The sequence below is a fragment of the Spea bombifrons genome, chromosome 4 (genome assembly GCF_027358695.1).
Source record: "Spea bombifrons isolate aSpeBom1 chromosome 4, aSpeBom1.2.pri, whole genome shotgun sequence".
In the NCBI taxonomy this organism is placed as follows: domain Eukaryota; kingdom Metazoa; phylum Chordata; class Amphibia; order Anura; family Pelobatidae; genus Spea; species Spea bombifrons.
This window is the reverse complement of record NC_071090.1, coordinates 29,374,230-29,388,254: the sequence shown is the minus strand read 5'-3', so window position 1 is coordinate 29,388,254 and position 14,025 is coordinate 29,374,230. Positions and strand designations below refer to the sequence as shown.

Genomic DNA, 14,025 nt, shown 5'->3' with positions numbered 1-14,025 from the left:
AATAAACTTGGAGAAGAAAAAACAGCAATTTATACTTCATTTGCAATTACACTAATAGGCTGAATATAACCAAACATAGATTATTTATACTTGGCTAACGTTCTTCATATTTCACCAGTTTTATTTCATTGAGGGGTTTCCTACACATTGGAAATGAGAATTGTAATATGATTTGTAAAATCAATGAATGGATATTATACATCTGCAGCAAATGAATCCAGCTCCTAGTTGATATGAAATTTTAGGCAGCAAAGCATGGAAGAGATTATCCTTAGGCAAGTGCACGTGACGGTCAATGGGAATTCTCTGAAACGGATTCAAAAAGATAGCGGGTCTTTAAATACAAAACATTACCATATAGATCTACTTTAAAATATTAATCCTGATAGCCCAGATAATATAATTGAAATATGTGACGCTAGAAAATATATGATAAATTGTATAATATATATATATATATATATATATATAGATATAGAGATAGAGATGTGGGTGTTGCTTGATTGCAGGTGGACGGTCCCCGCATCTCTATGCTTTATCACAGAGAGTGAGAGGAAGGGATAGGCCGGTACCACGGGCTTTATTTTCTAGTATGTATGTATGTATATGTATATATATATATATATATATATATATATATATATATATATATACACTTTATATTGCAGTGGCCATATAAAACTACTGGTGTATTTTTGAACAACCACACTACACAGAATACTTAGAACTATATCTGCCTGCAACGTCACCAAGATCACCCGCATCCCGCAAAGGTAGCCAGAGCCCCTGGACCTCTGATGAGACGGTTAGAAGCACAGACAAAGAATATAGGGCTGATACAAATGTCATTTTGAGGACTTGCCTTGATGTAGAGGTCCAAAGAAAGAGCGCACATTCCATGGGATAGGACTGACTAAGAATGTGCAGTGCCTTTTAGGCCTGTGGTGACGATGTCCGCCATTTTTTATTTTCAGGAGACATACACACTTCCCATGTTCCTATGAAAACGCTACTATCCAGTACATTGAATGAAAAACTAAAAAATTCAGCTGCCAAGGATGTACATCCCACAAACGGCATGGGACCAACCTAAATGACCAAATCAGGAACATGTCAAACATGTTCCTCAAAATGGCCAGATGTGGTCACCTCTTTTAGAATCCACAGTCTGACACACAAGTATTGCACTGACAATTATATTAATACCCGCTGAGCCTTTTCAAAATCTTGGTTTGTTATGCTTTATTATATTTATGTTCTATAAAGAAATGTCACCGCTTAAGGCTAATCAATTTGTGCCCCTTCCGAACGGGCATCCAAGCTTTTTGGGATTTGCTGTTTACTAAAAACAGACAACGTGCGCATTAAAAAAAGACTTAAATCATATCTCCTCCAGATAAATCACAGCCATTTACTGTTTTATCCTTCAGAGTTTTTCATACAAAGTTTTTTTCATACAAAATACATTATGTTGTCACTGTGAGAGACTATCTTATTAAATTGTCAAATCCTGATGATTAGCACCCAGGATGGATTCAGAAATGTGTAAATGGTTTGCTAAAGTTAGCATTGTCCCCATAGCAACCTCAAATCGGGAAGCCATTAGTGTGGAGTTATGTATTGACTGCTTTAATAAGACACCTATTAGTTTCCTGAAGTCGATGCACGATGCGATCCCTGCACACATTTAAGAGCAATGGGCATATTTATAAATATTTTTGCAGAAATCCGATACTTCTGTTTATATTTAGGCAAGCGCAAAGCCATCATGAATATTATTCATTATTCATTGGTTTATATTGTGTCATCATATTCCGTAGCGTTGTACAATGGGTTACTTATTTACATACCTTCTGGGCTCCGGGGATATGATAACATTATATAAATATATGCACGGCCAATATAAAGAGCTCCTCAGTGACCTGTTCATTAACAGAAATATACAAAACAAGAGGTCACCCTCTGAGACTGGAAGAGTGGAGATTTCATGGACGACAAAGGAAGGGATTCTTTACAGTGAGGACAATAAAGGTATGGAATTCACTTCCAAGGGAGGTGGTGTTATCAAATACATTAGATGCCTTCAAAAGGGGTCTGGATATTTTTTTTAGAAAGGCATGACATACAGGGATATAAATAGAATTAATATTTTAGAGCTCCAAGGAGAAAAATGATTACCTTTTTTGGAGTCAAGGATTTCTTCCCCCTGGCAGAATTAGAAGTAACTTATTTAGGGTTTTTTTTTGCCTTCTTTGGATCAAGAGTAGGAAGGTTAGGCAGAAGGGTTGAACTTGATGGACTTAGGTCTTTTTTCAACTATCTAACTATGTAACGTTCTTGCTCCCTCACTCTCACATTTGTCTGCTTCTCCCGGGTATTACCTCCCGGAGAGCTTTGTAAAAAAGGTAGAGCTTTCGCGCATACCCTCTCCTCCGATTAGAGGAACAGAGGAGAGGCTGTTCACACGGTGTGCGCTATGGCAACACCCTTTTTTCCAAGGTACTCCAAGAAGTCAGAATATTGCAGATGTCTTTGAGGAGAAAGAGATCTCTGCAATATTCTGTCTCCTTGAAGTACTTCCGCAAAAGGGCTCTGAGTTGGGACAGACATCAACCCTCAAACTGTGCTCCCCGCCCAATGCGGCCCTGCTAGTCATGATGGTGATGCACCTGCCTCAGTGTGCCTGGAGAAAGGGGAAACTTCATCTAAGGAAGCTTGGGGACCTGTGTGATGCCTACAAAGAAATTATTCACCAAGGCCACAGTATTATAAGAAAAGTAGCCCATCCTTTGTTCCGTGAGGTTTCAAGTAGATTTTTGCTTTGCCAAGTACTCTATCAGAAAAAATGTCCAGAAATGAATGTTAAAATATAAGACTTTGGAGGCCGTAATGTATCTCCTTTTGATATGTAATGATATTGCTCCCTCTAGTGGCAATATATCACTAGTAGAAACACACAAGTGCAAAGGCTTTCAATTTGAGCACAATAAAAGTATTCATTTACTTCAAAGAAAATTGTATATGTATATTATAGCACGTGTCAACAGAGCCGGCCTTAGGTGTTCTGGCGCCCTGTGCGGACTACTCCTCTGGCGCCCCCCCTCTGCCCCTTCAAACTACCCCCCCCTACCCCTTCAAACTCCCCCCCCTCTGCCCCTTCAAACTATCCCCCCCCCTCTCCCTACTTCTCCTTATCCTAACTTACCTTGAGGAGTCCTGCGGTGAGAGCGGGAGGCATCCGCCGGAATAGTCTGGCGCTTAACATGAGATGCCGGCACCGCAACGGAGTCACGGAGAGTAAGGGGCTTCGAGCGGTTGCTGAGAACTTCACGAGCAACCGCTCGGCGCCCCTGCCAGGAACTGTTTTGGTTTTTTAAAACTTTATTTAAATGAATGATGTTAAATAAAGTTTAAGAAAAAACAACAAAAAAAACCCCGATGTTTTAATTTAAGTCCCGGGCACACCCCCCTGCTGCCATGGCGCCCTGTGTGGCCGCACAGGTCGCACACCCCTAAGGCCGGCCCTGCATGTCAATTACTATTTGTATATGTGTATTAAAACAAATGATGCATTTTCACACTGAAATCAAAATCATACTAGGCATATGGTAATGTGGACAACTAAACAGAAGCAAAAAGGAAACATAACAAATTCGTAATAGTATGAGTGCAAACAATGTACGCAGTGCTTCATACAATATATACATTCAAGGGGTATGATAAAACTAGAACTGACAGACTAAGACAAAACGATACATTAGGTAAAGAGGGCCTTGTTCACAAGCTTACAATCTAGAAATAATGGGGGATAGAGAAGCATAATGACACTTTATAACTGTTTCTAGTTTTATACAATTTTGCATTATAATGCAACAATGTTAGATAAGTTAAAACAAAAAAACACAGAAAGCCCATTACCCTAATCTCTATACTTACTGTCCTCATACCTCCCTCACCCAAGTTCATCCATCCACTTAGGTAACCAAGGTAAACCCTTCTTTTGTAGTATTCACAATTACCACCATAGGTATGGAAAAAAAATAGTAAGCCGCAATGCTCAGAAAGTGAGTGCAAAGACCTGCAAAATGAATAAAATATTAATGTATTTTATTGACGGAATTTAATCAAACTATAATTAATGTTCATGCATTCATCAACCCTGCACACGCATTTCAAAATGGAATTGTAAAAAAAAATAGAATTTCTGTCAAATAAAGATCATGAAGCCAACTTCACATTTTGGTGCAATTTGTTTCTAAAGTAGTTATATGATATAAGTGACTCTACTGAATAATCCTTTATTTCTAAAATACTAAATAACATTTCGGTAAATACCAACGGGTGACAGCATTTATTATTATACAAATATAACAACTAAAAAGAGGACCTTAATGTTACTTACAGCCACCCAAGGAGGTCACGGATGTCCATACTGATTTTGTTTTCTTTGCAGTCAATAATGTATTATAATGACTAAATACCTAGATTACAAACTTAAAATGTATATTGATAGACTAATTTAACATGCAAAACTAGATTCATATAGAAACTATAGTTATATACTTGTTTTAAAACCTCCTTTATAAACCACCAAATAAATAAATAAAAATGGACATGGAGGCCACATGTAGAAGCTCTCCTACAGAAATTGCAATCTGTCTGAACATATAGAAACATAGAATTTGATGGTAAGGTAAGAACCATTTGGCCCATCTAGTCTGCCCATGTTTCCTGTTGTAAAGACTAAGACCTTAATCAGTCCTTGGTCTTGCCTTAGATCCAGAGTAGCTTTGTGCCCACTTCATGCATGTTTAAAGTCCCTCATTGTATTAGCTCCTAGTTATTCTTATGATGAAATATAGACATCTGTTGGAATACAAGAAAATAACATTTTGAATTAATTATGTTTTTGTTTCCCTATACAAAATGATCAAACTCATTCACAAGAGTCAACTAGATTATTCCTGAGATAGAGGTGAAATCACTTGCATTGTTCATTCCTACTGCTCAATGAAGGACATGAGGAGCAGAAGACACTTAGTTGTGAAGTTTTAGGTCCCTACGTCAGTTCCTATTTTAATCTCAAATATGTATTTGCTTGAGTCTCTTTATGTGTAATGTGTTTCTAGATTAAGCTGGCTTCTTATTCTTGATAATTTATTCCAAATTAGCAACTTTATGATATCACAAGTGCCTAGTGACCTATTAAAAGTGAATATGGTGCTTTAGTTGGAAGGTGTTGTGATGTTCTAAACAAATAGAGCAGTACATATAACATACTTCAACTTAAAAAAAGATGATCTTTATGTAATATCTGATGCAAAAAACTGGCAGTCTGCCACAGAAATGATGAAGTGGAAGCCCTTCCAGAGGCATTTGGTACCTTGTTTAGAGCCCAATACTCACTGGTAATTTACTAATATATATTGTGATCATTTCCATTAAAGCTCTGATGTGATGGATGTACAAAGAAAGATAAGACCTGCTGCTGTGTTATGTACTGTGTATTTTAATACAGATTCTGGGAACTCATATTATTGCATAGATTAACCCTGTGTGTGTCTGCAGGTGTTTCCCAAATAGTATCCACTGTCCTGGCATTCATTTAGCGTAATCAACATGCTAACATGCTAACATGCTAAGCAAATATTATTATTTTACTGGTTAACCTAACCGGTCTGAATTAATATCATTCAAATTCATTAGCAAAGAGTAAAAAGAAGAAAAGACACTAACATTAACCACACATACCATAAATAATTAATATGAGCTGCTGGAAGATCTCACTTTCATGGATTTTAGTATTCATGAAGGTATCAAAAGCAAACGTATGCTTTCATCATTCCCTGATAAGAAATCTGTTAACACAATGAATGCCAGAATGATTTTCCACTGAAAGGGTTCAACATGTACAATCAACTATCTATCTAGTGCTAAAGGATTGCATTTTAGAAATGTGTATATATATATCTATATCTATCTATCTATCTATCTATCTATCTATCTATCTATATATATATATTTAGTTTTATTATTGGAGTATTTCAATATATATATATATAATAGTATATATATATATATATATATATATATATATATATATATATATATATATATACTATATATATATATGTGTGTGTGTGTGTATATGTATATACATGTGTGTGTGTATGTGTATATATGTATATATATATGTGTGTGTGTGTGTGTGTTATTTGTATATATATATATGTGTATGTATGTATATATATATATATATATATGTGTGTGTGTCTGTGTGTCTGTGTGTATATATATGTGTGTGTGTGTGTGTATATATATGTGTGTGCTTCTTTAATAAAGTCATTTGTAATTAATTATAATTAATAACAAGCATTTCCTCTCCCTTGCAGACTGAGTATTACCTGGAAGCCCTGTAAAGAAAAAGTTTGTCATTAGTTAACCATTGAGCTGGAACGCTCCTTGTTTGGTAATATGACGACAACCAATGTGATTTGGATTTCAGCTGTCAATCAAGAAAGCTAAATGTCTTTCCTGAAAGGCTCTCTTAAATGCCTGTTCTGTGGCCATTCCCAGTCATCACGCACCTACCTGAGTGGAGAGAGGATGGAGAAGCAGACTTCTAATTTCAGCACCACGAACAGCTCCCTCCCAAAACAGCCACTTTATGCAGGAGGCTTGCAACCCTTAGATGCCAGGGAATGGACTTTTGTCATACCCACCCTGCTACTTGGCATCTGCTTGATAGGAATCGCTGGTAATCTGTGTGTGATCTCCATCATCCTTCACAATGCCAGGAAAGCCAAACCTTCTATGATCCACTCCCTGATGCTAAATCTTAGTGTGTCAGACCTCCTCCTGCTTATGTTCTCCGTGCCATTTAGAGCTGCAGCATATTTTAAATCCACAATAATCCTGGACTGGTTTGTTTGTAGGACAGCAGACTGGTTCACCCACGTCTGTATGTCCTCTAAAAGCATCACCATCGCCGTGGTGGCCAAAGCCTGCTTCATGTATGCCTGTGACCCTGCCAGACAAGTGAACATCAAACAACAAACTATCTGGGCTGTTATGTTATCCACATGGATTGTAGCTGCAATTCTGCCCTTGCCTGAGTGGATCTTCACAGTTACAAAACAGGTCAATGGCAATACTGTGTGTATCCTGGATGTACCAGAACAAGCACAAGAGATAATGGCAATTTATGTGAAACTTTACCCAATACTTGTCTACTGTATTCCATTCACCATTGCTTTCTTCTATTTCTGGAGAGCGTATGCCCAATGCCAACGCAGAGGAACTAAAACGCAAAATTTAAGAAACCAGATCAGATCCAGAAGATTAACTATGATGTTCCTCAGTGTTACTGTCACTTTTGCCATCATGTGGATTCCAGAATGGGTATCGTGGCTGTGGGCTTGGCATCAAGCTCCAAATGGTCCATCTCCACCTAAAGCTTTCATGGCTTTGGCTCAAATCCTTATGTTTTCTCTGTCTTCTATAAACCCACTTCTATTTATAGTTATGTCGGAGGAGTTCAAAGAAGGTTTCAAGGGTGCCTGGAAACATTTCACATCCAAAAAAACACTTTCTGTTTCAGACGTTCCAGAAGAGGAGACTGTAGATTCTGGGGCTCTACAGGATGCTGCTCCTTCTCCAGAACAACCCCCCAAAAATGGCCATTTAGAACAATCTTGCTCCCAGCAAAATTTTGGAAGCCAAGAGAGTAAAGACAACCAGGTGCTCCCAGATGTAGAGCAGTTTTGGCATGAAAGAGAAGCTCATTCATCTGATCAGAGTAATGATCCTATTCCATGGGAACACCAAGAACAGCAAACAGTAGGATGACCAGCCAGCCTATTGACAAACTTGGCCAGGGAGTTATGATGCTGTATAATTTTAACATTTCGCAGGCTTATGGGTTCATTGACCATCTCAGTTTTGATACTCTACACGCTGCTGCGGGTGATAATGTGCTGCTTCTCAAATGTCATCATCACAAGAGTGCTATTTCAAAGTGTAATTCATGGTAGGAAACAGTGGCTCTCTAACCTCTTGTTTTTGAATAACTAGTTAGGAATTGCCCATGCTTGAGCAAAGGTAAGTCATTTTAAAATTCCAGGATATTCTTATGTGTAGGCACCTGTGCTCAAGCATCGTATATCCTTTCCTGTTAGAGCCTTTGCTGACTTCATTTGAGAAGTAGTGCTATACAGCATTTAATCTTGGATATGTTTTTTGTATTATAGAATTATTGTAGTCTAATATATATTTGTTTGCATATACTTGTGTAAAAAATACAATGTGTAGAAGCCTATGAATCTAGCACAGGGTGTGTTAGACACCTGTATATTCACACTGTATATTTCCCATGGTATATGGTCATATAAAGACCTGTTGGCCTCAACTAGAGTGTTAGATTTGTTTATTTCTTTGATTGGAAGGAATTGCTACCAATTCACTTTTAACAGTAAGTACTGTCGTTGATTTTACTTTTATTCTAATTGCCTTCATTACTGAACCGGATTCAGTATATTTCACAAAATGCCAATGGGGTTATGCATCAAAGTGGCCATTTGAAACTGAATTTATCAAAACAACAACCAATGGGATGTTCCTGGTGGTTTTACCATTTAATAGGCTATAATGACCATATTTTTCAAAGGTTGGACCCATACTTAACACCCACTACATTTTTTTGGAATTATCTTAGTTTCTGGACATGCTACATCATAATTACCAGCACAAAGTATTCCTGAAACCCATAATCCCAACAAGGCGCCCATAATTCCCATCTAATAAAATTATTTATATCACCTATTGCTCAACAATGCATTAGGTATTATGGTGACCAGGTATAGCTATAGTTCTGGGCAGGGGTAGACCTCATTTACTGAGATCTGCGGTGGACAACTTACTGATGTTCTATGGACCTTCACAAGCCTTGCTACTTTGCCTATCCCTGGTTCTGAGTGACCCAGAGTTTTAACCCTTGCATTAGTGAAGGTTCAGGCTTAATAATCTATAGAAAGATGTGTTTACTGTTAAATTAAGCAAAGAGTCCCTGAGATTCTGCGGTAATACTTATTACAGTGCGTTCTGCAACCGGTGGTACTGGCTTGAACCCACCTGGGTCCTCAGTGTTTCGGTACTTACTTAGTGCTGTACAATGTGCATCAGTGTGCTTGCTAAAACAGACAAACTTACATATTCATATTAAAAACTGTATTCAAAAGGGAAGAAATATGGTCATAACCAACTGACAAATCTCATTATCATACCAATCCTTTTAGTATGGAACCCAGGAGAGCTGGCACATCATTTTTCATTGCGGTGGATGATTAAATGCATGTTTAATGGAAATATATAATGTATAATATATATAAACCATATTAAGTAGAATATAAACTAATAAATTGGACATTTCCTCTCCAGCTTTAATGTGGACGTTTGCATTTGTCTGATATATAAGAATAAGATTTGCTGGGAGCAGCATTTTAGGGGGGGGGGGACTCCAACCGTACTTTTGTCATTGTATCATGATTGTAAGGATTAATCCTAATCCCCAAAAATTGCACGAATACGGTTACGTTTAAGTACGCAAATTCCCGTAACCCACTGGCTATCTAAGAAGCTAGGTCTCACAATCTGGAAACATCTGGAATTTCGGAACATGGCATTGATTGCATCACAAGTGACAAATAGTGCGACAAACGTCTTTACGCAAGAAAGCAAAGGTTTATTCAGTAATATGAGAGTTCCTTAGGTGACATTCTTACATTGTTTACATTACACAATGCCAATCTAATCCTTCATGCATGAGATCAGCACTGGATCGGAAAAATAAAGTTAATCTGTTTTTAAATATTTTCTTTTATAAGCTTTATTTTTATTTGTATATTCTATATGGCGATTATTTCATTGACAAGAAGTGCATAATTAAAAGTTATATATGAGAAGATTCTAGAAGGACTTCTAGCTGCAGGCCGGCAAGACTCTTATTTTAGCACAAGAATCAGCCAATGAGATACTAATCAGTTCACAAAAGCTAAAATTGATCAAGTTGGCACATGGCTATTTCGGATCTATGGGAATCACCTTTTTCATGGTCCAACTCAGGGGAAAAGTTTGCCGAGTTCAGATGTTAAGTTTCACATAGCTTTTCCTTTACACTTTGCTAGAACACCAGCTGGGTAAGGTGCATGCTGAGAAGGGTGACAAATTCTTCAAGTGGGCCCGGTCCAAGATGGACCCGCCAACTCACACATATGGGAGCGCAGTGAGGTCCCAAGACAAGTTACGTGACCCCTCAGTAATATTGCAGCTGCTCACTCTGCACCAGCAGCCATAAGGAAGAGGGAAGAACAGAGACACGATGTATGGAGGTGTGTTACGGAGTGAGGATGTTTTAATGTAAGTGCCCAAGCGTGCGTGAACTGTGATAGCGTGAAGATGTCTTAATACGCAAGTGTGTGTGTGCATTAACGAGTGTGTTCGTTGTGGACGCAAGAGGATATTTTAATGTGTGTATTAGCGTGTGGTTGTGTGCATTAGTGAGAATGTACGTGTATTTGTGAGCCCACCCAGCTGCGGCAAAATCCAGCCCTCCACACAAGCGAAGTTGGACAGCACTGGTATGTACAAATACAGTTACAGAGCCCAAAATAAGAGTGTACACTAGAATAATAGAATATAGATGCCAAAATTGAAAGACCAGTTTATATTCAAATGTAATAAAACATAAAGTACCTTATGGTGAACATCCAGCCAGAGGCTCTTGCTGGTACAAAGCCATGATGATTGATAACATAAGCACAGCCTCGTCTAGGGTCCCAGAGCAGGTTGGGTTAAGGATCTGTAAACCAACACTACCAGCTAACTGGTAATCACAATTGCATGAAAAAATAATGGATAATGTCCTTAAAGTAACTTATGGGACATACCAATAAAATGCTGTGGGTAGAGATGAACACATGTTGAGCAGGTATAAGATGATCTTATGCTACGGTTTACAATTCATTCAGGATTGTGAGTGCTGAATCATGAGGCTGCAGTACCAGAAATTAATCACAAATACAGACTTCAGGACTCAATCATCTATTAAACAGTACAATTGGAGCTTAGATCCACTCTACATATCTAGCCAAATTTGTGTTCTCCATGGGCTGAAAGAGAAGATGACTTCAGTACACCCTAGAGCAGGCATGTCCAAACTTTTTTCGAAGAGTGCCAGATTTGATGAAGTGAACATGTGCGAGGGCCGACCATTTTGCCTGACATTTTCTGAACCATTAAAATTAAATGCAAATTAACTATTTTATGCAAAGTTTATTGAAAACGACATACCACATCTATCCCTTCCTCACTATCTCCCCTCCCTACCCCCCCTTCTCACAATCTCCCCTCTCCCTCCCTAACCCCTTCTCACAATCTCCCCTCTCCCTCCCTACCCCCCTCTCACAATCTCCCCTCTCCCTCCCTACCCCCCCTTCTCACAATCTCCCCTCTCCCTCCCTACCCTTCTCACAATCTCCCCTCTCCCTCCCTACCCCCCTTTTCACAATCTCCCCTCTTCCTCCCTACCCCTCCTTCTCACAATCTCCCCTCTCCCTCCCTACCCTTCTCACGATCTACCCTCTCCCTCCCTACCCCTCTTCTAACGATCTACCCTCCCCCCCCCTTCTCACGATCTACCCACTCCCTCCCTACTCCCCTTTGTAGGTCACTTACCGTCAACTCCTGTGTTGGGAGCGTGAGGCGTTTGTCTTGGGTGCCGGCGCTTCACTGCTGAGTGCCAGCATATGACGTCATATGCCGGCGCTCAGCGTGAAGCGCCGGCACCCGAGATAAACGCCTCACGCTTCCAACACTGCACTCTGGGCAGCGCAGAGGCAGGTGGCGGCGGCAGCAGCGGCGGCGAGCAGAGGAGTCCTGGATTTCTGTCAGTCAGGGGGGCCGAAGAGGTGCCGAGCGGTCGTTTACAGCAACCGCTCAGCACCCCTTGGGCCCCCCTGACTGGCAGAACTCCAGGGCCCGGTCGCAGTCGCGACCCCGGTAGTTCCGCCACTGCCTACAATTTCTTCATCAGATGCCCTTGTGGCTGTGTGTGCCGGCGCAGGGAGAAGGAAAGCCCAAATCTAGCGACGTCCGAGATCGCAAGATTTGGGCTTTCCTTCTCCCTGCGCCGGCACACACAGCCACAAGGGCATCTGATGAAGAAATTGTGTAGGGGAGGGTTAGATTTCAACCCTCGTCTACAGTCAAACATGAACCCTGTTTAAAGTTACCGTATATTCCAGCGTAAAAGACGACTGGGCGTATAAGACGACCCCCAACATTTACAGTTCAAATATAGAGTTTGGACTATACTCGCCGTATAAGACTACCCCTCTACCCAGCATACAACAACCAGCCAATCACGGCAAGCAATGTACCTTACCGGTGATTTGCTGACATATACATACATGCACTACCCTTACACACACACACATATATAATATATATATATATATATATATATATATATATATATATATATATATATATATATATATATATATATGTGTATATATATATGTGTATATATATATATGTGTATGTGTATATATATATATATGTGTATATATATATGTGTATATATATATATATATATATATATATATATATATATATATATATATATATATATATGTGTATATATATATATATATATATATATATATATGTGTGTGTATATATATATATGTGTGTATATATATATATATATGTGTGTATATATATATATATATATATATATATATATATATATATATATATATGTGTGTGTGTATATATTTATGTATATATCTACACATATGCCTGTCCATACATACACATTTATACATTGCCCTCACCACACACACACACACATATATATATATATATATATATATATGTGTGTGTGTGTGTGGTGAGGGCAATGTATAAATGTGTATGTATGGACAGGCATATGTGTAGATATATACATAAATATATACACACACACATATATATATATATATACATATATATATATATATATATATATATATATATATATACATACATACATACATCAGCTTACAAATACACTGACCATATCACACCAACATACATACACTGCACTCACACCCCTTTCTCCCCATCTCTTACCTTATCTTCTGTCTTCTTTCTTCCATCCAGTTGTGGGAGCGCGAGGTCTGGCACTTCAGACCTCAGCTTCCCTGCTCCCTCATCACTACGCGCCGGCAATTGATGCCGGGCGCCGGGACATGGCGTCATCGCTGCGCTCGGCATCAATAGCCGGCGCGTAGTGATTAGAGAGCAGGGAGGCCGAGGTCTGAAGTGCCAGACCTCGAGCTCCCTAATGTCGGGCTAGTTAGAGGGAGGTCGTGATCTCCCCAACCAGCCCTGCTGATCAGGGCTAGTTGGGGGAGATCACGATCTTGCACCTACCTCGGCGCGGCCCTGAAGACCGGCCCAGGGGAGGCGGCTTCTTCACTCGCCCCTCCCCTAGAGATTGGTGGCTTCGTGGGAACCTCCGGCTTGGTAAGTACCCGGTGGATGCCCAAATCTCGCGCTTTCCTTCTCCCTGCGCCGGCTGATGACGCCAAGTCCCGGTGCTTACTTGGGGGGCCGTATCAGTACGGAACGCGGGCCGCAATTGGCCCGCGGGCCGGACTTTGGACATGCCTGCCCTAGAGGTTCCAGTTGACAATGTTTAGATGACAGAACACTGCTGTGTTGAGTCCATGTGGAAGCACCAATGCAATGATTGACTTGTGCAGTACAGACCTGTGACCTTAGTGCATATAGAAAGATGGTGTCATATAAAATAATGGCAGCAAATCAAAAACTTTTGTTTTGATTAAAATTAGTATTTTTCAAGGTGGAACTTCCCTATACTGAATAAGGTCTGATTTCTAAGGGCATGTCCTCCAGTATAACTGTTTAACCAGTACGTCATTTTTGAGTAAATACTAAACCAAATATCATTTGTTGTAATGA

At 39.5% G+C, this 14,025-nt stretch overlaps 2 protein-coding genes across 2 annotated transcripts in view; both read left to right on the top strand.

Moving 5' to 3' along the window:
* The first annotated feature begins 6,606 nt into the window (after nt 1-6,606).
* GPR151 (G protein-coupled receptor 151) lies at nt 6,607-7,848 on the top strand. Its single transcript, XM_053463157.1, has one exon. The coding sequence runs from the start codon at nt 6,607-6,609 to the stop codon at nt 7,846-7,848; it is 1,242 nt and encodes a 413-aa protein (XP_053319132.1).
* Nucleotides 7,834-14,025, top strand: part of LARS1 (leucyl-tRNA synthetase 1) — a 147,878-nt gene continuing 141,686 nt past the window's right edge. The window contains exon 1 of the mRNA XM_053463153.1: nt 7,834-7,839. The gene's annotated coding sequence lies outside the window, so the exon portion shown is untranslated. The remainder of the gene's footprint in view (nt 7,840-14,025) is intronic.